Source organism: Urocitellus parryii, chromosome 11 (assembly GCF_045843805.1).
Source record: "Urocitellus parryii isolate mUroPar1 chromosome 11, mUroPar1.hap1, whole genome shotgun sequence".
Lineage (NCBI taxonomy): Eukaryota > Metazoa > Chordata > Mammalia > Rodentia > Sciuridae > Urocitellus > Urocitellus parryii.
The window spans coordinates 22,506,184-22,532,692 of record NC_135541.1 but is presented as its reverse complement, the minus strand read 5'-3'; the positions used below and the strand labels follow the sequence as shown (position 1 = coordinate 22,532,692).

The 26,509-nt window shown below is 38.3% G+C and overlaps 1 protein-coding gene across 3 annotated transcripts in view; it reads left to right on the top strand.

Annotated features, from left to right (window-relative positions):
- Positions 1 to 26,509, top strand: part of Kiaa0319l (KIAA0319 like) — a 108,304-nt gene that overhangs the window by 12,835 nt on the left and 68,960 nt on the right. For all 3 annotated transcript variants that reach the window (XM_026393442.2, XM_026393441.2, XM_077791450.1), the window contains exon 3: positions 22,980 to 23,494. In XM_026393442.2, coding sequence (XP_026249227.1) covers positions 22,980 to 23,494 — 515 coding nt within the window. The remainder of the gene's footprint in view (positions 1 to 22,979; positions 23,495 to 26,509) is intronic.

Below are 26,509 nucleotides of genomic sequence, written 5' to 3'. Positions count from 1 at the left end.
TACAGTTGGGAAATTGTTCTTTAATAGACGATTGGGCAGTTGTGAGGTTCACTTTTCTCAAGATTGTAGCCTTGTTGGGCTGGGATTGTGGCTCAGCGGTAGAGCGCTCACCTAGCACGGGAGGGACCTGGGTTTGATTCTCAGCACCACATTAAAAAAATAAAGGCATTGTGTTGTGTCCATCTACAAAAAAGATTCTCTCTCTCTCTCTCTCTCTCTAAAAAAAAAAAAAAAAAAAAAAAAAAAAGATTGTAGCCTTGTAGTTTCTATTTTCTGTTTTCTTCTGACTAAAACCAGTTGTTTTGTGTATTCTATCAAGCTTTGTAGTTGTTTATAGCATGATGGTGAGTGGTTCTTCCATCATGGCTGGGAACAGAAATCTACTGTGATTACTTGTTTATGTGTCTGTCTGCTCCATAAAAAACTGTCTTATTCAGAATTATATCCCTAGTAACTAGCAACCTAGGTTAGGTTTGGAGTAACCTAAAGACAATGCTGGAAAGAGCACTACATTGGAATGTGTGTGTTAGGGAGCATCCTTCTTTCCTCTTTCCTTTTAGTCTCAGCCCATTAAGTAGGTGCTTCCTCTCCAGGAGGGAACAACATTTGGATGGTACCTTTTTTTTTTTTTTTAATATTTTTTTTAGTTGTAGTTGGACACAATACCTTTATTTTATTTATTTATTTTTATGTGGTGCTGAGGATCTAACCCAGTGCCTTGCAAATGCTAGGCGAGCGCTCTACTGCTGAGCCACAACCCCAGCCCTGGAAGTTAACTTTTGCTCTTTTCTTCACCTTTTCTCTGACTCACTCCACAAACAAGCAGAGTGATTTTTTTGGTTGATGAGGTTAGAAAAGAATCCTCTTGTGTGGAGTGAGTGGCCAGTTTTCAGGGTCTGCAATGTTCTCACCCTGCAGTGTGCTACCCTGCCCATGGTAGTTCAGCCTACATTTTCCCAACTGAGTAAGTTTAATTCTATATTGGAAAGTATTAGGAAAGGCCAAGTGATTGCGCATCTCTGCCATGTTCTCCAGTCACCCTATCACTTACTAAAAAAAAAGTCATTTTGGTCTTCATTTTCCCTAACTGCCATGTTTTATATTTTAATTAATCTCAAACTTTGGGTGGGAAGGATTAATTATCATCCTCAGCCCCCTCCCGGTCACAGACTGAAGATGGGACAAAGATAGTTCCTGGTTAAGCAAGAAATCTTTTCCTTACTAGTTGCCGTTTTCTTTTGTTTTTATTCCTACTTGTGTCCATGAGCACAGGTAAATGTACCTGGCACCCAGAAGGCACTCATGGGCCCTGACTTCACTTTCCTCCTTTGCCTTAGCCTTTGGTAGGACTTCTGAGGGCTGTAGTCTATGTTATAAGCAGTCAGGACAAGCGGTGTCTTTCCTTTAAGAGAATAATATGTTATGTTTATTTTTTATTTTTAAACTTTTATTAGAGCATTATACCTGGTAGTTGGGCTCATCTTGGCAAAATCATGCATGCATGGAATGTGATTTCAATTCCCATTACCCGCTCTGCTTGCTGAGAATGATATATTTTGCGCATGTATTGGTCTCATCTTCAGGGGAAAAGCATTTTGGGAAGAATTTTTAGATGGCGTTATATCCCTGCTCTTCTTGTTTCTGCTGGGCACCTAATTTCAGGTAGATGACTAATGGAATGTATCTTACAGCAATGAGCCTTCAGCAGGAACTTTCCCCTGCCAAACTGTCCTATATTCTTAACTATATTGCAGTACAGGAACATAATAAATTATTAATCCTGAATCTGTCTCCTCAGATTGTAGGATAATGACTTGAGTACATGGCAGCTGGGGGAAGGTAGACTTTTCTGGTGGTTAACACAAACCATATAAACTTTTTGATTCTAAAATTTATCTAGCATTGAACAAATCTGTGGGATCTTGTTATATCACAATTTAATTGACATAAGACCAATCAAAATCCCTAGTTAGCCTCTCTCCAATGAAATTAAATCTTTGTATCTTGCTTAGGTATTCTTTGGTAAAAGACAATCAATTGTCTTAAGTCTTTATCTTGGAAAACTATAATTTTGGTGAGTTCTTTTTGTCTTCTAGAAAAAACCATGCAAACATAAATGTGTTTTCTAACTTGTGTAACAAAGAGGGATGAGAAAATGGCATAATTGGCAGTAAACCTAACTCAATTTAAAAGCTCTTTTAAATTGACCCTTCTGAGAAATTTCTCAAGGGAGGAAATATGATAGCTGAGTAGTTTATAAAACAAAATAACAATTTCAAGGCCAAAGTATAGTTTTGGTTTATTTTGGAGATTATATAAAAATTTTAGTAATTAGAACAGCTTCTAATCCAAGACATTCTATAGAATTTGTCAGGAACATGGTCAAGAACTTTATGAGGTTAATGTTTAGATATCTATTTTCAAGTGAGCAGTATTGATAAGTTTGAGTCCAAATGGTTAGCTCTTGATTTGAGGGCCTGTTCCTGCCACCCCCCACCACACATTCTTTTCTTTTTTTGCTGTTGTTTTAGTGCTAAGGATTGAACTCAGGCTAGACCGGGTGGCACACACCTGTAGTCCCAGTGGCTTGGGAGGCTGAGGCAGGAGGATTGGAGGTTCAAAGCCAGCCTCAGTAATTTAGTGAGGCCCTAAGCAACTCAGCAAGACCCTGTCTCTAAATAAAATATAAAAAAAGGACTGGGGATGTGGCTCAGTGAGTAGTTAAGTGCCCTGGGTTCAATCCCCTGTACTGAAAAATAAAAGTAAAAAAAGATTGAACCAGACCCCTGTGTATGCTAAGTAGAGTTCTACTACTGAGCTATGCTCCTATACCCTAGGGCCTGCCTTTTAAATTTTTTTTCTGGGCTGGGGATATGGCTCAAGCGGTAGTGTGCTCGCCTGGCATGCATGCAGCCTGGGTTCGATCGTCAGCACCACATATAAACAAAGATGTTGTGTCCGCCGAAACTAAAAAATAAATATTAAAATTCTCTCTCTCTCTCTCAAAAAAACCCAAACAAATAAATAAATTTTCTTTCTGATCCTTCATTCAGGAATTTCCTTAACAAAAATCAGCCCATGTGGTTAAAATCTGATATCTACTTTTGAATCTGCACAGAACTGGATAAGTTTCAAAAAGAAATTATAAGAATTGGTCTTGATTCTGCCTGTTCATCAGCTAATAAGAGATAGACAGTGGCTAAGAGTGTCAATAGTGAAACAAGCAAGAGTCTTGAGTCCTGGTTTTATAGACTGGATGGTGTTGCTGAAACCCACTTTCATCAGTATTTTCATCTATAAAATAGGATTTTTGTGAGGATAAATAAAATATAAAGGGCTTAGCCTGCTCCCAGGTTCATAAATAAAGTCCAGCAAATTTTAGCAATAGTTTTTTTAATGTGATGGCATGAAGTCCAAGTTGTTTAAAGTTTTGCCTAAACTCAGGATGATGCAGTGGCCAGTAAGTTTGGGTTCTCTGCTGTTTTTTTTTTTTTTTTTCTCCTAGTACAAAAAACCCAGGGGCATTTTACCACTGAGCAACTAGAAAAAAAAAATTTTTTTTTGAGACAGGATCTTGCTAAATTGCTGAGGTAGGCCTTGAGCTTGGGATCCTTTTGCCTTAGCCTCCTAAATTGCTGGAATTATAGGTGTGTGCCATCATGCCTGGCTCTAATGGTTTCTTAAGCTTCCGTCCAGTGGAATCTCAGTCCCCACATTATTAAATAAATGTAGGCATCTGGCCTTTCTGCATTGTCAGAAAAAGTTGGCCTCCATTCATTTGGTTTTACAGACTTAGCATTGATTGAAACCCGTTATAGAGTGAACTGTGTTGTCCATTTTCATGGTGGTAACTTGCCACTAAGGAACATGTCAGGCCACTTGTTTCCTCCTCTAGCTAAGGTAACTTTTCCTCTGGAGGAGGAGTACTCTGTTCTATCATGACACCACCTTGCCCTCTGCCCTGGTTCACTTCCCTCAACACTGATTTTGTGCTTACACTTTGCAAGGCCTTGTTCCAGAACAAGTCAACAGCACTTTTGGATTTTGTGTTAGCAGTAGTTTACAGAGTGAAGTCCCTTCCTTCCTTCTAAGCATATTTATTGTGTCCCATTATTATTATTTTTTAATATCTTCATTATTTATTTATTTATTTTTATGTAGTGCTGAGGATAATTAATACCCAGTACCTCACACGTGCTAGGTGAGTGAGCGCTTACCACCGAGCCGCAATCCCAGCCCATGTCCCCATTGTTATAAGCATTAGAAATATAGTGGAGAGCAAGACAGATATGGTCTCTGGCTTCATGAAGCCTGCTGTCTATTGACACCTTTGCCTTGCTTAGGGACCAGAAATTCTGTTTCGGAGGAATGATGTTGTTAGTATCAAGTTTCCTTCTGAGAAGTCTGAGGCCTCTTAAGGGTTCTAAGGCAATGAAATGACCATAGGGACGTAGTCTTCCTTGCAGAATTCTAGAAATATAATTGAGGGAATTTGATGTCCAAGCTAGTCTCAATGAAGTAACCTTGAGTAACTGGTAAGAGTTAGTAGACTAGAATGAATTCCCTGTTTCCAGCTTTGCTTTTAGTCTAGCTTACTCTTTCATCTTTAATAATTACTCCATATCCTTGAATGAGAATTGAGGGTAGTTATCTGGAGATAACACTGTAACAACAGCCTTTGCCCCCAATTTGGAAGCGTGTGTTGTAGGGACAGACGAGGCAAGGCACCTAAGATAGCAGGAAACAGTTTTATTTGGCTGCAGCCAGGTTCAGAGGGTACAACTTTTGCTATAATCAATCAATCCCCTGAACCCCGAGTTCAGGTAGTTTCAGAACTTTAAACCGAGCATGTAAGGGGAGGGGCTCAGAAGTTCACAGTCTGCAGAAGTTCACATAAAAGCAGCTTTTTCTTTCACTGGGGCAAGTTATCCCTTCAAGGACAACACCTGAGAAGAGGAGAGCTTCTTCTCCCCTTTCTTTCCTCCTCCTGCCAGCTATTACCATGGAGCCCATTTGGTGACATCTCTTATCTTAGAAATGTAGACATCTCTGTGAAGCCCAGCTCAAGGCCAGAGACCTTGTTTACACATTTCTACAGACTACTATAATGATACATGTTTATGAAAAACCAGTAAGGGGGGAGCTGGGGATGTGGCTCAAGCAGTAGCGCGCTCACCTGGCATGTGTGTGGCCCGGGTTCGATCCTCAGCACCACATACAAAGAAAGATGTTGTGTCCGCCGAAAACTAGAAAATAAATATTAAAAATTCTCTCTCTCTTAAAAAACAAAAACAAAAAACAAACCAGTAAGTGGGTGTCGAGCGCCTGGAGTGCTGATTTCTTCCTGGCCAATAGCCAAGTAAAATGGGGCAACACGAAAATAGGATGTTTATCTACATTGAACTCTTTTGTAGAGACTCTTTTGCTGACAGACCCAAAATCAGCCAGGGTGAAGATTTCTGGAGAAGCCCAGTGAAGACTTTTCTGTGGAGAAAAGGGGTGGGTATTAGATATACCTGCCAGTTAGCACTTGAAGGTCTTTCCTGCATCAGGGTGCCTCTGTCTTTTTTGGCATCAGGTTTGTTCCTCAGGCTCTCAAGTGAACAGTTCCACTGCTTAGCATTAGGCAAGCACCAGATTATATAAATACTGAATTTCCCTGGTCAATCACAAAGGAAAACTATAAAATACCCTAAGACAAGAAGGAGCTGTGAATGTACCTGGATGGTGAGTTAAACATTACAGACATTATCTAAGGAAAAACAAAAGCAGAGAGGAATGCTGGCCAGGCCTGACTGAATCTCTACCCACTGAAGACTACCCCTAAAGATGGGACCCCAGAGTATCTCACTCCAATTCTCCTTTTTAAACTCTCCCTGCAGATGATAGGATTTTTAGGAAAGCTCTTTCTTCCAACTGGCTTGACATTATGCTTTGATTCTAATCCAACAGCACATTTGAATTCAAAATAAATGTGTGCTCATGAATTCTCTCACTTTTAGGTAATAAAGGGAATGAGTAGTATTAACAGACCTGGAGAAGGGGTATTTACATTGATTTGGTTTCACTTTGGTAGATTTAATTTCAGACTCAGGTTTACAGTTTTAAGAGAATTGCCATCTTGCCTGTTAAGAGATGGCTCCTTTTTTTTTTTTTTTAAATATATATAGCTCAGTGTTTATGTCCTTAACCAAGGGCAGCCTGAGTCAGCTGGAGGCTTATGGAAATGAGCCTGCTAGAGTGAATGAGTCTTAATCAGAATAAATGAAGCAACCTTGTAGAGAGGAGCTAAGAGCTACATTCCATTTCAGAAAGTTGAGTAATCTGCATCCTGCTGGGTCAGTCTGGGCATCTGGCCTGAAGCAAAACAGCCCCATGCATGTGCTGAAGCAGCGCCAAGCTTTCCTTCTACCTGTGTGCTCTACTTCATCAGTTATAGCTGCTTGGCTTTCAAAATTGCTCTCAGCTGTGCTCCCCAGAGTGCACTTATAAGCTGCACTCTGACATTTCTCACAGTGCACTTTTCAAATAACGGGGTGAATTTTAATGACTCCTTCTTTGAAGGGTTCCAAGGGAGGGCTTGGCCTCTAAGCTCAGGTAAGCAGACCTTAAGAAGGATTATTTGCTGAGTGTGGTCAAGGCAGAAGCAAAAGTTTTCTGACTTGTCCCCAGAGACTTTTTCTCTGACAAGTATACCCTCCTTCCCCCCCCCCCCAAGCTGCTTTGATTGAGCTATTTCGCCTCCACTCTTTCATATTTCATGTGGGGGTTGCTGCCTTGGCAGCATAACTGCCCTGTTAGTGGGAAGGAATGATAAGAGTGAAAGTTTTCTCTGTATGATATGTTTTCAGATGTGCCTGTGGAGAATGTATGTGTTTGTGAGAGGCACTGAGACATGTTTGGGTGTTGTTATTACCTCCGTCCCTAGAATTAATGTCACTTTTGAATCAGCAGAGAAGTGTTGCCATTTTACAGATGAAGATAAAAGGCCAGTTTCAGTAGTTAAGAGTCTGTACTAAATAATTTGATAGTCAGGAGCTTTGACCAATTCGCCTATTTTTATTTCTGTTAGTAGAATGTGTAAATTACAATCAATTTGAACATGGAGGTATAAGAGAAAGATCTATGTATCCGAATACACGTCATAAAAATGAAGTCTATTGAAAGTAACCTCTGCAGTAAATAAGAATACATGGATGTCAATACCAAATTCTCTGAGTGTCAGTGTTACATTAGGGTGATTAATTGGAATACGCTTTTCTAATACTTGTGATTCTTGATTCTTTATAAATGTTGTCTCATATTCAGTGCCTTAAACATGCTATGTGCATTTTAAATATCTTCTCAAGGATACTTAATTCAAATAATAACTAATAAATATCCAGGTGTTTCAGGTTAACAAATACTGTACCAGGTTAAATAAAACCCAGGTCCTACCGTCAGAGAGCTCACGGTATGGAGATGGAGGTAGATGTAGAACATAAATAAGCACAATAAATTCCAAGATGTGATGGGGCAGCACGACGGGGCAGCAAAGAGTGGAACCCTGTTCTGTAGCAGGCTGGAAAGACATGAGATATTCTCATTCCTTTGAACCTTTTTCCAGATTCATCTGAAGTGGTTTTAACCTGCAGAGTTCTTTTTACTTTTTTATCTCAGAGGGAGGGAAGAGAGGATGTACAGCTCTGTAACGTCTAGAGAGTAAGAGCCCTGAGAAATGTATTTCTGTACAGATACAGATTGGCTTTGATTTAATTTAAATAATCTGGCTCTCAAAAATTCTAAGAATACTAACTACTCACACAGTTTTGCTTTCATTTACACACAGATGAGAAAGCAGCTGTAGCTCTGCTTTTTATTTGCTATAAGCAAAAAGTGGTTTGAGATATTTAAGTTTTTGAAGCTCAGTTGTATTGAGTCCTCACATGTCCCAGTTCAGCCCACTGCAGGTTTTTTTTTTATTATTAAAAAAAATTTTTTATGACACTTACATAATGCTCCAAAAAGGGAGATTTTCAATGGATAAATTGACATAAACTTTTCTTCTATTGGCCATATCTGCTGAAATAATACTTCATGCCTAGCTATATTCTTTGCTTATTTTTTTTAAGCTTACTGCTGTTTTATTTAATTTACATATCTTTGCTGCAACCTTCTAAATGACCTTTTCCTGAGAAATAAGAAAATAAGCCAGGAAAAAAAAAAAAAGAAAGAGCAGAAAAGAACATCCTCAAAACAAAACAGTTCTCTGATTCAAGGTTCTTTGTGTGGGTTTCAAAAGGAGGTTGGTGTGATTGTGGTGAATGCAAATAATTTATCAGCCCATAATAACTGTAGTCAGAGATGGCAATCAACTGCAGGTTCTTAACAATAATATCTACAAGTGGGCTATACAGGGAATTGCTAGATTCACGACATCCTATCTAGGTGCTTTTCTTTTTAGAAAAAAAATTGTTTTCTTTTTGGAACCACTTTAATACACAGACCAAAGTTTATCTGTTATCATTTGATACCTGTGCTTTTTGAAATACAACAGTGTTATATAGGGAGGTGTGGGCTCCCTTCACGCTGTGGCTTGGAGGCGTGCTCTTCTTGCTGACAGCATTCTCTAGAGTCTTTTAGTCATAATGTGGTGGGAGAAAAAGCGGAGCAGGATTCTGAGTACATCACATGCAGCAGTGTAACCCCCTAGATAGTTTTTTTTTTCCTCCAAAAGTACATGTTTTAATCATTTGCCGTCAATCTGCCTTTAAATATTATAAAGCCCATGATGACTGGATAATTTCTGAACAGGTGGCTTTATGGTAGGAGAGCTATTTTCATCTACCCCAGTGATTTGATTGATACTTTTTTCTTTTTTGCAGTGCTAGGGATCAAACCCAGGGCCTTATGCATGCTAGGCAACTGCTTTACCACTCAGCTATGTCCTCAACCCCTTGATTAATACTTGATTATAAAAAATGGCTTTGGGCTAGACCTTGACAGATGATGGGTTAAGCAACTATCCAATTAATGCAAACTTTTTATTTATTTATTAATAAGTATCATATAGAAGCTAAATTTATTAGAATTGTGATAGGATGGTTTCTTTTTTCACCCAAGAGAAGGTGAGTATGGATCTAGGTGTTAGTAGTGATGGATGACTATTTGCCTAGATGAACTGGGAGGCTATTCTCCACTGTTGCTTGTTCAAAAATTTTCATGGTGAAAACCTCACTCACCTTTAAGTGATCTGAAATAGATAGCTCAGGGAACTGAAACTTGGTTGGTTCTTTCATGAGGAAAGATTAATTTGAAAGGATTTTCTAGTTTAGGATGTAGGCAGGAAAGGCTCTTTCTGAGCTCCTTATGTTACTCAGTTATCTCTTCATCCACTCGGTTTTTTTTGTTACTTAACATCTCTTACCATACTGCTTGTTCAGTGTTCTCCCAATTTAATTTCAGAACTCTAATTTATCAGTGAATTGAGAACTTTGCTTTCCTCTTCTGCCTCGTCTTTCAACTAAGGAAATTAATTAACATTAAGGATCTGACTCAAATGACTAAAACTCGAGTTATTGAATTCTGGAGCTGACATCTTTTGCCAATTTTGTTAGATTTAAAAATTATTTAGGGCTGGGCGTTGTGGCTCAGTGGTAGAGCCCTTGTCTACCACGTGTGAGACACTGGGTTCGATTCTTTTTTTTTTTTTTTAATTATTGGTTGTTCAAAACATTACAAAGCTCTTGACATATCATATTTCATACATTTGATTCAAGTGGATTATGAACTCCCATTTTTACCCCGAATACAGATTGCAGAATCACATCGGTTACACATCCACTTTTTCTTAGCACTGCATAAAAATAATAAATAAAATCAGGTATTGTGTCAATCTACAACTAGAAAAAATTTTTTTTAATTATTTAATTTTTTTTTTTTTGTAGTGCTGGGGATTGAACCCAGGGCCTTGTGCATTCGTGGCAAGCGCTCTACCAACTGAGCTATATCCCCAGCCCTACTGGGTGAATTTTTAAGATTAACAAAAACTTTTTACCTACTATGTTCCAGGCATATATGAAGATAAGATACAACCTTAGCTCTTTTTTTTTTAAATTTTTTAATTTTTTAGTTTTCGGTGGACACAACATCTCTGTTTGTATATGGTGCTGAGGATCGAACCCAGGCAAGCAGCATCCCAGCCCCAACCTCAGCTCTTAAAGAGGGCAAAGTTTGGGCTGGGGATGTGGCCAAGCGGTAGCGCGCTCACCTGGCATGTGTGCCACTCGGGTTCAATCCTCAGCACCACATATAAACAAAGATGTTGTGCCCACCGAAAACTAAAAAATAAATATTAAAATTCTCCCTTTTTCTCCCTTTAAAAAAAAAAAGAGGGCAAAGTTTATGAGGCAGACAGACAAATATTATCAGGGAGAAAAATGCTATGATAGATCGCAGTGGCACATGCTTGCGATCCCAGCTAATCAGGAGAATCACAAATTGAGGAGGATCACACATTTGAAGCTCACTGGACAACCTTGTCCCAAAATCAAAAATAAAAAGGGCTGGGGATAAAGCTTGAAGTAGAGTGTTTGCATAGCATGCTTGAAGCCCAGCATTCAATCCCCAGTTCCAAAAAACAAACAACAACAACAAAACACACACACACACACACACACATATACAATCATGTAGATATATGCAGGGTGCACAGAAGACAGCTTGGGGTGAAGATTGCATCAGGAATGTTTTCCTGGAAAAAGTGGTGGCTGAGCTGAAAGAAGTATAGCAACAGCAAAAACAATGGTAGCTAGTATTTACTTAGTGTTTACTATATTCCAGACATGTGTTAAGTACTTTGCATAGATTATTTCCTTTAATATCTTTAATGACATGGTGAGTTAGGAACTATTATTATTATTTGTATTTTATACATGAAGAAACTAAGAAATTTGACTCCAGATGACCCAGTTAGGAAGTGACTAGACAGATTCAAATGCAGGTAGTCTTATTTTAGCAGCCAAAGCCTCAACTGCAGATTTTTGGGATGGCTGAGAAAAGTTATGGGACCAGGGATATTGATCTCGATATGGGATTTTCTTTCTTTCTTCCTTCCTTCCTTTCTTTTAAAAGATATTTTTAGTGTAGATTGACACAATATCCTTATTTTATTTATTTATTTTTTATGTAGTGCTGAGACTTGAACCCAGCACTTCGCACATGCTAGGCAAGCACTCTACCACTGAGCCAGAACTCTAGCCCCTGGGATTTTCTTTGAAACAAATTTCAACTCAATTTTCTAGGAGTTCAGATGAACATCCCTTGGGGACAGAACATATTTTCTTATTAAACCTAAATTAAACGAGAACATTTTGATATTTCATTTAACCTGTGAAACATAGTTATTCTGCTTTAAGTAGATAAATTAAAAGGACCCTCTCCACATTGTCTATAAATATCACTCTCTGTTAGACACATGTTATGATACTGTTTTTTTTTTTTTTTTTCCTCTTGGGCAGTTTACCACAAAGCCAGTACTTTGGAGGCTTCTTTAGTGATAGTCTTAGAGGAGTGGATTTGCTCTTCTGAACATTATTGACTAGCTAAGCACTACAAGGCCCAGCTTTTCTGATTGAGCCCTTGAAAACTTGTTTTTCATCTGGCAGATCATCTAGAGTTAATGTGAATAATAGCTGAGATGTATGTTGGGTAACTAGTTCCTGAGGAGTTTTATCTTTGATCAGAATGGTCTTGGGGGGGAAAATGGAAACACTAAAAGAGTCAGAATGTGGATACAAAGCCTAATAATACTTGTATAGCAGTCAGTTCAATTTCAGCAAATCACCTACACTATAACATTTAACAAACTGTGCTCTTAACAAAGCTAGGCACACAGCAAAAGCGGTGAATAGTAATTATTTTCTTTTAAAAGGACTGCTTAGTGAGGCAGCTGCCACCTTTCAGTATAACCTATATGCAGTTGAGGAAAAAACTCTCCTCTTTTGAAAAAGGAGAGAGGGCAGCGGTTATTACCCCAGCCTTTTCTGAACTTCATAATACTCGATTGTGCTTGTCAAAGGTTTTAGGTACTCCCTCTGCCTTGCTTTCTGAGAATGCTAACCCCTGCAGGAGAGAACTGGTGGGGAGAATAACATGGAGCCATGTTGGGGATTTGCATCCCCAACAGAGCCATTTTTGTTTATCAGTAGGTATACAGGTGACAGACATGCTAACAGTTAAAAAGAAGGTAGAGGTGCCCCCTGAGGAGGTTTGATTTTGAACGATTACTCTGAGTTTTTTTGGAGATTGATAGGGTGCTTGTTGATCCCGTTTTTTTTGAAGGGGTATCCATTTTGTTACTACAGCCATCTTGGCTAAGACTCACTGCTTCTGAGAGGATACATACTTTTGATGATAGCTACTGGAATACAGGTATAGAGCCATAGTTCACTGGTTACAGCACCAAATTTAAGGCTTCTGCCTTACTACTTGACAGTAGTTCATAATGATCAAAGGAAATCTTTAAACAAATTCTTGTTCATTTTATAAAATTTTTTTTTTCTTTGTATTGGGTTCACCCAGGGGTGCTTTACCACTGAGCCACATCCCCAGCATTTTTTGTTTTTTATTTTTTATTTTGACACAGTGTCTTGCTAAGTTGCTGAGGGCCTTACAAAGTTGCTGGGGCTGGCCTGAATTTACGATCCTCCTGCCTCAGCCACCTAATTCGCCGGGATTATAGACATGTGCCACCACATGCAGCAAATTGTGAGATTTTTGAGAAAAGAATTTTAGCTTCATTCAGGAATGGTGGCACATGCTTGTCATCTCAGCTACTCGGGGTCTCAGGCCAGAATACTCAAGTTTGAGGCAAGTCTAAGCAACTAAGTGAGATTCCATCTCAAAATTAAAAAAATAAAAAGAGTCTGGGGAGGTAGCTCATTGGTAGAACATCCAGGGTTCAATCTTCAATCCCCAGTAACCACCCGCCCCCCAAGGTAGCTTCTATGAATGTTACAGTTAAGTTTAAATTTTGCCTATAAAATATCCCATGTGTTGTTTTTTGCAGAGAAACTCGTAACCAAGAGAAGAATTTATCAATTGCTGTTTAATTAATTAATTAAAAAAATTTGTTAGTTGTAAATGGACACAACACCTTTATTTATTTTTATGTGATGCTGAGGACCGAACTCAGTGTCTTACACGTGCCAGGAAAGCACTCTGTCACTGAGCCACATCCTCAGCCCTATTTTGTATTTTATTTAGAGACAGGGTTTTACTGAGATTCTTGGTGCCTCACCATTGATGAGGCTGACTTTGAACTCGGTTATCCTCCTGCCTCAGCCTCTGGATTTCCTGGGATTTCAGGCATGTGCCACCAAACCTGATCAATTGCTGTTTATTATTTCTTTTCTGAAATAATTTTGGTGGTTCGTTCTTTCTATTCCCATTTCCACCATCTTGCCCTTCCATTGGGATATAGTATAATGAATTTGGTTAAATTCCTGGCAACTTGAACAGTATGGCTTCTAAGATAGTGGGTGTTCTTTCTCGGCTCCCATGTGGCTGGCAGCCATTGCAGTTTCCAAGTGTTATCATGAAGTCAAGCTTGTTACCTGAGATTTGAGAATGCCAGAGGCAACAGCACTATCTCTAAATATTTCCAGAGTTGTTCACAGTTTTTTAAAAGAATTTAATGAATTTCCTCTGGCAGTAATTCATATATTCTGCAAACTTTCCCATTCTGCTGCTTGGAATTATGAAACCTGGTCTAGATTTTGTGCCAGATTTATTAGAATTCTGTCTTTTGAGGGTAGTGATGTAAGTCAGTACTGCTAGTTCCAGAACTTGTTTTGGGGATGCTCCAGGTGTTACATACAGGAATCCTGGTTTTAGAAAAAAAAGGGATTGGCTTTGCCCCATTGTTCTCATCCAGATAAGCTTTCTGCATGCTCCTGTCAACTGTGAGTTCCAGACGTCCCCAAAGAGTTTTCAGTCTAAGGTTAGATTCTACCAATTGTAAGCCCTTTTTTGTAAGGATTTAATGTTGCTTTTTCCTGGGCCCTGGGAGCAGAGCCAGGCTATGGCGACGTGGGCAGGGAGAGGAACTGATCTAAAATTGGAATTTATTTTCATCTTACCTTTTATCCAAGTTACTTCTAGAATCCAATATTGACTCTACCAGTGCTCTCCCACTTCCTCCTCTCATGAACTCTGTTTCCCAAGAGTAGCAACAATGAAAATTGAATCTTTGAGAGGCTAAATTATTCTTCAGAGGTTAAATTTCTAGAAAATTTTGGTCCTACAGCTGAAACTAGAACCAGTGTCTTTTAACTATCTAAGATAGTTACTTATCTTTTAATCATTTTAAAGAACCATAATCCAGTGAAAGAATAAAGAACTATTTTTCTTTCCATATTTTATTATTGAACACCTAATGGAGCAACATTAAAAAGCATTAAAAAAAAAAAAACACCAAACAACTCAGTCAAAATCCACTGAGCCAGGTGTAGTGGTGCATGCCTATAATCCAGATTACTCAGAGGGCTGAGGCAGGAAGATCAGAAGTTTGAGGCCAGCCTGGGCAACTTAGCAAGACCTTGTTTCAAAATAAAAAATAAAAAGAACTGGGGATGTAACTCAGTGGTAGAATGATCCTGGGTTCAATTCTTAATACCATAAAATAAAATAACACGAAGTTAGATGTGGTGGCATATGTCTGTAAACCTAGCAACTCAGAAGGCTGAGGCAAGGGGATCACAAGTTAGAGGCTAGACTCAGCAACTTAGTGGGATCCCTCTCTCAAAATAAAAAATAAAAAGGGCTACCCCTCAGTGGTAAAGGACGCCTGTGTTCAGTCAGTAGTATTTCAAAAACAAACAGAAACAACATGTGAATTGGAAAATCAGAGTATTTGTTCTCTTTATTGGGAACCATTGGGATTAATTTTTGTGGCAATGTTATAGGCCTGCTAACCTCCCTCACATTTTTTTGTACTTCTAGTCACTGTCAGAGATATAAATGCTTCTGATCTTCAGCCTTCTCCCAGGTTTTATTCCTTTGAGATAAGACAAAGGATCCAATTGTCAAATAAGATTTACGTGAATCAGAGATCTTACTCATTACTAAGGATTAGTAATAAATTTAAGAATAAAGCAATCAAGAGGTACAGTGAAATATGGAGAGTCTGGGACATTTTGTATGATTCTCCAGATTCTTCCTTTTCCCATTGGACACATTCACTGTGGGTCAGGGTAATGGGTGAGGTCTCCAACAAAAGCTTTCAGGACACCTCAAAAGCATGGACAGTGTTTGGATTATGACATGTTTCCCTTTAATACTCAGATTACTGTATAGTTTACCTGACATTCTTAAGGGAACTGTGGAAGCAAAGAAAGACCTTTGCAGGGCAAACCAGTCGTGTAGTCTCCCCCAGTCCCCACCTCCAACTTTTATTTCCTCCTTTCTTAGAATTTTACCAGAGCTGTTAGTAACATGTAGAGAATAGAACATTCTGTTCTCTTTGACCTTGAAATCTCTATAAGTCCACTTAATCACCCTACCACCCCAAGTCCAGATCTGTTTCCTCCAGATTCCATTGGTAAGACATTCCTCATGATTTATCTCAAAGCTGTTGCCATTTTGTGCCAAGGATGAATAGGCAGCCATTCTGTCATCATTTCCTCATATTTTTTCATCCTCTTTTTCTAGTTATGAAGTGCCTTAACCAGTATGATTTGTGAGTCTGATTTGACATTTTTGTATAACTTTGTGCTTTTTGACTCACTGGCACTTACCATCTTCCCCTCCCAACTTTTAAATTGTGACAAGAATCCATTGAATTAATAAACCCCATTTATTCTCAGACTTGTTTGTTAAGACATCAGATAGAATGTTTTGAGACTGTCTTTCTCTTGGAGAAAGACAGTTTTTCCTTTAGCTTGCAGGCAATAGCTATTCAAGTTCCCCTAACCCATGTTCTTTTGAATTCAGAGGAGGATTGGTGTCCTTATCACTCTTCACTGTTACTTCTTGAATATTAATCTTTCACTTCAAGTAAAAATTTGACTCTTTGAGGTTTCTTTTTTGAGGTTTCTACCATTAATTATTACTCATCTACCAGCCGTTCACCTCCTTCATCTGTTGTGGCAAACCGGCTTCATTCCTTTCAAAGTTCTGTCATCAGCCTGGATGTTTTCAGTACAACCTGTCCAGTGCCTGGCCACTTGGTTTCCTGACAGTTCATTTGTTCATTAGTTTAATATTTTGTTCAAGCATATGCACATTTATTTATGTAAGTATTCATTTATAGAGGGTTTTTTGTTTGTTTTTTGAGCTGAGTGTGGAGTCTCTTGCCTATAATCCCAGTAGCTCAGGAAGCTGAGGCATAAGGTTCACAGGTTGGAGGCCAGCCTCAGTAACTTAGGGAGACCTTGTCTTAAAAAATTAAAAAAAGACTGGATATGTAGCTCAATGGAAAAGTGCCCCTGGTTCAAACCCTAATACCAAAAAAGAAAAAAAAATCATTTTTTTTAAAAAACACAGTGTAAAATGCCACGCCCTATGCTAAAATTCTTTAGATACAGTGATGAAAGCAGGGAGGAACACAAAATCCCCCAAGTTTACAGTCCTGAAGTTTACACTGTAGTGTGGGGGAAAGATGTTGAGCAAATAGCAGCTTGTCTGAGGAGAAGATAGCTGAGCTGAGACCTCATAGGAGGAGTAAATTGAATGGAGAAGGGAGTCAAGAGAGTTCCAGATAAAGTGAGCTGCATGTGCAAAGGCCCAGTGATGGGGGTTGGACAGTGGTGTGGTGAGGAGAACAGTGGTGTGGTGAGGAGAACGGCAGTGCGGTGGTACGGTGAGGAGAATGGTACATTTAAAGAATGGAAGAGGACGGGTGGGTTGGAACTCAGAGAAGGAGGGAGAGCATGATACAAGGTGGGGTCAGAAAGATAGGCAAAGTCCAGACCATTCAGGATCTTTTTAGGTTATGTTAGGATTTGTTTGTTTGTTTGTGGTGCTGGGGATTGATAGTAGTAAAGCATTTGCCTGGCATATGTGAGACCCTATGCCGGGCAAATGCTTTACCACTAAGCTATACTTCAGCCCTATGTTAAGAATTTTGATCTTCATTCTAAGAGCTCTAGGAAGCCATTGAAAATTTTGTTTAACTATTTAGACTTCTTTTTCAAAAGATAATACATGTGAATTATTAGAAGTTCAAAAGGTATAAAAAGGTATTTGGTGAATAGACAAATCTTCCAGCCACCTAGCTTCCCTTCCTAAAGGCAATGATACCAATTTCTGGATTATTCTAAAAGTAGTTTGTGTATATATACACATACACCATGCATCATTTTCTCTGTTCCTCTTACAGATTGTAGCACACTCTTCATGCTTTGCCCTTTCTTTTTCATATAATGTATCCTGAATATTGTTACATATCAGAACTCTATAGATTGACTTTATTCATCCCTGTAGCTGCATGGATTTTCCATAATTCCCAGTTCTAAATTCATGGGTGTGTAAATTGTTTCTAGTACTTGAATGTTTCAATCTATATACTGTGAATATTTTTGATACATGTCATTTAGTGCTGATATATCTTTACAATAAATTCCAAATTTAGCTATCTTTATTTTATAAAGGCTGAATTTCTTTTTTTCAGAGCATTTATATTAGTTTGTAATCCTACCTTTATTATTGTGTCTGCTTCATCTTTCTCTCTCAATCTCAGTTACAAGCTCCATCAAAATAATGTCTAGTATGAAACAGATGCTCAGTGATATTTGTTGAATAGATGAACGAATAAGGAGATATGGATAATAGATAAGAGGGTGTTTGAATTTCAAAAAGATTGGAGAAGATTTGAAGTGGCTATTGTGAAAATGAAGTAAATGAAGGTATGAATACTCAGGATGGCCAGGAAGCCCAATGCTGATGAGAATGGAGACCCTTTATTTATAGCAGGATCAATCTGTGCAGTTGGGTGATTCCCCCCCCCCTCCTGTTTTTTTTTTTTTTTTTTTTTAATGTTTGGGTTGTAGATGGACACGGTACCTTTATTTATTTATCTTTATGTGGTGTTGAGGACCGAACCCAGTGCCTCTCCCATGCTAGGTGAGTGCCCTACAACTGAACCACAACCCCAGCCCTCCTCTCCTGTTTTTTCAAAACAAATTCATCCCTGATTGCTGTGGATGGCAGCTGGGGTAAAGAAGCTATTAGTCCTCAAGAGTCTGCAGTAATGGACTGTAGAATCTGAGCTGTATAAGGAGGGAGATGAAGATGTGTCCTTAATATCTCCTCTCCTCCTCTTCCCGAACAATCTCATCTATGCTCATAGTTTTAGTTACCCTATGAGAGGAGAGAGCAAAGTCCTTTTCAGAAATGGAAAGAAGGCCCATATGGCTTGAACACACAGATTTAGGACTGAAGTGCCACAAGAAATAGGTTGGGGAGAGAGGTCTGGCTCACAGACTGTTAAGCCCTCTGCTTTAGGTTCAGGACCACACAGTCAAGGTCTACTCTGTTGAAATGGTTTTCCTTTTACTTTCTTTTTTTTTTTTTATATATAACAGGCAGATAAAGAGGAATCATGTGTTGTATTGTTACTGATAGACAGTAGAGGTGCACTCTGGGTTAGAAGTAGGAATCCATATTTGAGAGCACTGCAGAGTATGTAGTAATTGAAGCCATGGCATGAATGAAATTAAATATGAAAAAAACTATATTTCACCATACCACATCACTTTTAACTCTTGACATGTTCTTTCTAAGCCTTGAGCCTTTGCTTGTTTATTTGGATTTTCACTTCCCTATCTCCTTTGTTTTATTTCCTTCTTATCCCGTAAGTGCCAGGCTACTTATCATTTCCTCAGGGAATTTGTGTGCACTTTTATATTTAGCTTTTTACTCTCAAGATTATGTTGTTATAGTTTTTCATCTTGCAATATGGTCTTTATAATGACCCTTTTTAACATATATATTGGTGTGTGTGTGTGTGTGTCGTGTGTGTGTGTGTATATATATATGTATGTATGTTATAATTTACTTAATTTTTCTCCTAGAAAGAGCTGTTATCATAGAATATGCAAAGGTAGAATGGCTGCCTTATTAATGAGTTCAGAATTGTAGAGGGCAATTACAAAGGCTTGAAAATACCTGGAGTTGTTTTAGAAAGGATTTTAGCCCCAGATGGGTTGAACTTAATATCTTTCTAAAAAATCCTCCTCTGTTCCTGAAACCACTTAGGTTTGTAGCCTAAGTGAATGTGAACATCTTGGGTGTTTGTATATAAATATAAATTTCAAGAAGTTGAAGACATTGCTCTCAAAAATATAAGGAGCATATGTATCTGAGGCTTATTTAACTCAAGAATGAGGGTATAAGTAGTAAAACTTTTGAGGAAAACAGATTTATGTGATCATGATGAAATAAGTTTGTAAGTTAGGTAAGAAGCATTAATAGTTTTGTTAAGACAATAAACCTAAACTTTTTCTATTATATCTCTTTTTTTTTTTTTTTTTTAGAGAGAGAATTTTAATATTTATTTTTTAGTTCTCGGCGGACACAACATCTTTGTATGTGGTGCTGAGGATCGAACCCGGGCCGCACGCATGCCAGGCGAGCGCGCTACCACTTGAGCCACATCCCCAGCCCCTCTATTATATCTCTTAATAGAATCAAAGTCAGCCAGGTGTGGTAGCACATGCCTGAAATCCCAGCATTCCAGAGGCTGAAAGGAAGATTGCAAGTTCAAGGCCAGCCTCAGCAATTTAGCAAGGCTCTAAGCAACTTAGACCCTGTCTCAAAATTAAAAATAAAAAGGGCTGGGGATATAGCTCAGTGGTAAAGTGTCCTGGGTTCAAGCCCCAGTCCCTGCTTCCTGCAAAAAAAAAAAAAAAAAATTAAAATCATTTATAGCTTATCAGTATTCTGTAAGTTAACATCTATATTTAGGTTCTTTTCAGTAGTAAAGAGTAAGTCAAACAAAGGTACTTTTTCTTTTTTAAAAATTTTTTTAATTTACTTACTTAGTTTTTATTTGTTCTAAATAGTTATACATGACAGTAGAATGCCTTTAGACATATCATACATAAATGGAGTATAAATTCTCATTCTGGTTGTACATGATGTAGTTACACAGGTTGTGTAACTCATTCTACTATCATTCCTACCCCCATACCCACTCCCCTTTCTTCACTCCCTCTGTCTAATCTGAAGTATCTCTGTTCTTCCCTGATCAACCCCCACCCCTCTTATTGTGACTTCGCATCCTCATATCAGAGAAAACATTCAGCCACAAAGCTACATTTTCTTAGACAAGAGTTTAGCAAACTTTTTTTTTTTTGGTGCTTAGGATTGAACTCCAGGGGTGCTTTATCAATGAGCTAAACCCCCAGCCCTTTTTAATTTTTTTATTTTGAGATAGGCCTTGATAAATTGCTGAAGATGGCCTCAAATTTGAATTCTCCTCCCAGCCTCCTGAGACATTGGGATTATAGGTTTACATCTAGTTCAGTCAGGCATTACCTCATCTGGCTGGCAAACTTTCTCTTAAAGGGCCAGGTAGTATTTTAGGATTTGTGGGCTTAATAATGGTCTGCTTTACTCTACCACCTAGAGCAAAAGCTGCCCTACACAACATAAATAAATGAATGTGATTCTGTTCTAATAAAACTTTATTTACAAAAACAGGAGGTAGTCCAAGTCGGCTCCTAGGCATAGTTTATTGAATCTGTAATGATATTCTTTTTTCACTCTTGATACTGTTAATGACTAGGCTCTCTTTCTTTTTTTATTTCCTATGATATGTCTGACAAGGGTTTTATTGATCTTTCAAATAACCAGATTTTAAGTTTCTTCATTTTTTTGTTTGTTTGTTTACTTTTTATTTCATTGATTACACTTTGTTATTTCTTTTTTCTTATTTGGGGGTTTAATTTTTTTTTTCAAGTTTTTATGATGGAAGCATATGTCTTTTTTTCTATTTAAGTTTAAACTTTATTTTTTAAAATTTAAGTTTAAACTTTTAGTTTTCCTTTTTGAATGCATATGTATATTTACATGAACAAAAATGCTTTATTTTTAAAAGTCTAAGTAAGACCATAATATATAGATTTTGTGAAACTTTTTTAAACTTAAGGTATTATGGTGATACCTCTGTGGCTGTATATAGAATTTTTTTCCATTGCTAAATTGTATTCTATAGTAACCATTTCCATACTGACAGACAATTAGGTTCTTCAAATATTTCATTAGTATAAATTTTAATATAATGAACATTTTTACGTATGTTAAATCTTTATATTAGTATAAATCTTAATATAATGAACATTTTTCCAGGACAGAGGTGCACAGAATATTTTTGTTAAATGTTTAACTTATTGAGTAGCGTTCAGAAGAAATAAATGATTTTTGCATGATTTGCCACACTAAATATAATTGATGATCATTTCTTTGTTTGAATGTTCTTATTTTGTTTATGGGCTTTGGCACCCAGAGCATGAAGTTTAAAGAGATACTTCCTGGGGCTGAGGCTGTAACTTAGTGGTTAAAGTGCTTGCCTCATATGTGTGAGGCGCTGGGTTCGATCCTCAGCACTACATAAAAATAAAGATACTGTGTGTTCATCTACACCTAAATAAAAATAAATAAAGAGGTACTTACCTGTCAAGGATGCTTAAAGCGACCCTGATGTGACTCTGAGAGTGAATATCTTAAGTTTTGTATCTGGGATTCCTCTCTTGCCTTAGTCTTGTTCTGTTCCTCTATAACCCTGACCACGTGGTTAAAAACACCTGTGTAATACAGACCTTAAAAATTAATTTATGGGCTGGGGATGTGGCTCAGCGGTAGCGCGCTCGCCTGGCATGCGTGCGGCCCGGGTTCGATCCTCAGCACCACATACCAACAAAGATGTTGTGTCCGCCGAGAACTAAAAAATAAATATTAAAAATTCTCTCTCTCTCTCTCTCTCTCTCTCTCTCTCTCTCTCTCTCTCTCTCTCTCTCTCTCCTCTCTCACTCTCTCTTAAAAAAAAAAATTAATTTATAGGGGCTGGGGTTGTGGCTCAGCAGTAGAGCGCTCACCTAGCATTTGCAAGGCCAAGGGTTCTATACTTAGCACCACATAAAAATAAATACAAAAATAAAGGTATTGTGTCCAACTACAACTTAAAAAATATTTTTTAAAAATTGACTTATAACAACTTTTCTTTAGAACATTTTTTTTTTTTTTTTGAGTGGTGTTGGGGATTGAACCCAGGGCCTTGTGCATGTGAGGCTCTCTTTCATGACATAATTTTTTGGTAATCTTTACTACCACTCTGGCTAATGCCATACTATCAAAGCCACTTGACTTTGATGGCAAACAATTGGTTAGAAAACATATGTACCCGTAATCTAATGAGGTCAAGAATACTTAGTTTGTGTTGCTACCAGTTCTAGCTGGTTCAGCCATGTGTTCTGGTCCCATAGTCTTAATATTGTCCCTGCAGGATACCTTGGAGGTCAAGTGTTAGGACTCTGTCCCCTGGAGTCTCTGTATTTCTTTCTTTTAATACCTACTTATTTATTTTTATGCAGTGCCAAGGATCAAACCCAGTGCCTCATGTGCTAGGCAAGTGCTCTGCCACTGAGCTTTAACCTCAGTCCTAGTTCCATGTATTTCCATGAGAATGGTGCTTTTTAAACTTTCGTCTTTTTTCTGTTTCTTAAACTGAAATTCTGCATAAGACTGTATGAGGCAGGAACTCATTGAGATGGGGAGCCATTGGCCATTGATGAATGTGGAACAGTTCTCCTACAAGCTAAAATCTCCTGAGCCAAAAAACATTGTGTTTCACGTCCTCTCTTCCACTTACTTGACAGTTTTCTCACCCTATTAAAAACCTGTCTTCAAAATATCCTTGAATGTTGGTCAGTTCAGAGCTTTTTATGGAGTAGTAGATTGTTTTTGATTCATCCTAAAATGTTTTCATTCTTTGTTTTTAGATGCTGTTGAAAGCAGGTGCCACCAGGGGAAGACACAATTTGGAGTTGGCCTGAGAACTGGAAGAGAAAATCACTTCTGGCTTCTTAAAGGAACCCCGTCTCTCCATTCATGTTGGGCTGCCTGCTGTCAGGACTCGGCCTGCCATGCTCTTTGGTGGCTAGAAGGGATATGCATTCAGGCTGACTGCAGCAAGCCCCAGAGCTGCCAGCCTTTTAGGACAGACTCTTCTAATTCCATGCTGGTATTTTTTAAAAAATTCCAAGCTACAGATGATTTGGGCTTTCTATCTGAAGAGGATATACCACATATTCTGGAGGAGGCCTCTTGGAGGAGACTGAGCCCATCCAGAGCTCCATTCAGATCTGCTGTATTTTCCAGTGACCAACAGAGCTTAATCAGGAAGCTTCAGAAGAGAGATATTTCCAGAGAAGTCCTTCCACCCATAGTAGCACAGCATTCTAAAGAGAATGACTCCAACGAACTAGGTGTTCTGAGTGCCAGTGGCTTGGCAGAGGTAAGCATATTACAAATAAGAAGCAGAGAAACTTCAATCTGCTGTTTCATTCCACATACAAGTAGTGAGGCTGAGGTGGTGGGCAGTGCTCACAGGCTGAGGAACATATGTGTAAAGTTACAAGGTGCCATCTTCATTGGTATTGCCCAGATGTACAAGGATAATGTGACTTTTGAAATGTTCACTTCATGCAAGTCTGACCATTGGTTTTTTTTTTTTTTTTTTTTTTTTTTTTGGTAAAAGCAGAAAGCTGCTTATTATCTGATCTAATCTGATTCTTGGCTGTAGGTAAGTAATTGTGTGCGTGTTAGTCTCTACAATGCTTCTGTGGTGTTTTCTGCCAGATTGCAAAACAGTTGATTGATGTATTTGTAGTTAGGTTCTCCTCCATCTTCCCCTGTAAAACACATTTCTTATGAGATAAGTTTTTATTCCAGTCTGAATTAACTATGCCTGGTACTGCAGCCTAAGATCTGACTTGCCGGATTGGGAAGCTGAATGTGGCCATTAGCCAAGTTGTCTCTGGGGTGAATTCTTACCAAGCTGCATATTGCCAAGGGACATACCACCAGGAAAGTTTATTCTGCTTATTATATTTCTTCATTGTTGATCTTCCTGGGCAAATGATTAAAAGGAATGACTCACTCTATGCTTAGTCTCCCTTGATTACTGTGACTTATTTTTGTATTTGTTTTGTCCTAGTTGTCTCCATCAAGTTGAAGCCAGTGTGGGGAGGCTACTATATACCAGGCACTGTGTGTGCTAATTGTTGTACTATGTCATTTTGTCTTATTTTCATAGCAATATTTCCAAGTAGGTATTATTAGCCTTGTTTTACTAGTGAGGAAACTGAGGCCCAGTGAGTTTGAACAATTGCTGGTGACCATGCAGCTAATCATTAGCATAACTAGAATTGGAATTCAGTTTTATAGTAAGGAAAAAACTGTTTCAGTACAGTAGTAGAGTATATAAGTCTTTGGTTTAATAGCCATAGACATTTTTGGAAACCTACTATCACTGTCAGGTACTTTTCTAAGCATTGGAAGTACAGAAGTGAACCAGACATGGTCCATGCCCTCAGGTCATTTATAGTCTAGTGGAGCCTGAGACTCAAAGCTAGGTATTTATGATAGTGTATAACTATTACGTTAATAGTAATTGTTATTTATGTATATAATACAGTGAGAACACAAAGAGGAAGTGATTCAGTTGAGCAGGCAGGTGGTATGTATATGCAAGTAGGATTTGATAGAGATTACCAATATTTCTTGAAGGATGTATACGATTGCACTAGGGGGCTAAAGTAGTAAAAAGCATTCTGTACAGATCCACAGTCTATGTAAAGGCTCAGCCAGCAATTATTTCTTATGCATTTGCCAAGTGTTGGGTAGTATGCTGAGCTGGGTGCTAAGAATATTATAGTAAATAAAGAATATTTGATTACTGTCCCAGCAGAACTCTGGGACAAGGAAGTCAGACATTATTATTATTATTATTATTATTTTAGTTTTTTTAGTTGTAGTTGGACACAATACCTTTGTTTTATTTATTTATTTTTATGTGGTGCTGAGGATCAAACCCAGTGCCTCACACATGCTAGGCAAGTGCTCTAACATTGAACAGCAGTAGCCCCTCAGATGTTATGTTTTTAATAGTTAAATAATAATGTATACTTGATGTGGATTATATGAGCGTTTAGCAGAAATCTAATAGACTAAGGTGTGAAATAGCCATTGTGAAGGATAGAAGATGGCATACTAGATAAGGAAAAAGGAAGATTTTGGGTAGTCTTGAAGATGGAAATCATGCATTTATGATAGTGGCACTGATCTTTACAGTTGTGTGAGTCTCCTCAATAACTCTCAGCAACCCTACCAAGAAAAGACTGAGTTTAACTTATTCAAAATAGGAAATTTGCTAGGTGATTTGTGTGGAAAGAAATTGGAGCATGGAAATTAAGGTTGTTGTCAAAAGAGTGAATGGGAGAGAGAGAATAAGAAAATATGGAAAGAGGCAAAGATAGGAGGGGACTGATAGAGGTAAAAATAGGGAAGTTTGGCATTTAGAGATTTACATGCTGGGAAGAGGATGTAGAGGAACTGGTAAATGTGAGTCTTGGTAGGACAGCTGGTAGGTCAGAATATGGGCTTTTTTTTTTTTTTTTTTTTGGTACTGGGGATTGAACTCAGGGGCACTTGACAACTGAGTCACATTCCAGCCCTATTTTGTATTTTTTTTAGAGATTAGGGTCTCACTGAGTTGCTTAGCACCTCGCTTTTGCTGAGGCTGGCTTTAAACTCATGATCCTCCTGTCTCAGCCTCCTGAGCCACCGGGATTATAGGCCTGCGCCACCACACCTGGCTTGAGTTTGTGCTTTTTTGAATTGAAGATTTTGGGGTGGAGAAGTTCTGCTGATGAAAGGATCTGAGGTACCACTATGGAAGAGGATTGCTGAGATAAGCCTCTTCTGAGATAGAGTGGAGTGGAAACAAGGAGCTCAAAGAAGTCCAGAAGCTCAAGAACATGTTAAATTAGTTATCCATGAGGATATTGAGATGGTCTTTAAAAATGATGATGGTGTTGATGATAGCTGTAACAGCTAATGTTTACTAAGCACTTATTGTGTGCCAGATGCCATTTACATGTGTTAACTCTTTTTTTTTTTCCTTTGGGTGGTAGTGGGGTTTGAACCCAGGGCCATTCTGCTACTGAGCTACATTCCCAGCAGGGTCTTATTATTGAGGCAGAATCTTGCCAATTTGCTAAGCCTGGCCTTGAACTTGTGATCCTCCTGCATCAACCTCCCAAGTAGGTGGGATTATAGAGGTGCACCACCACACCCAGACCCTGATGTTGTGTTTGCTGGAGAATTTTTTTTCTTCTTGTTTACTAGTGGTGAGCAGTGCAATGTATTAACTCTTAACACAAATAACAAATAATATTGCTATTATTATTATTATTCCTATTTTATGAATGAGGAAGCTCAGGAAAAGAAAGGTTAAGGAACATAGCAA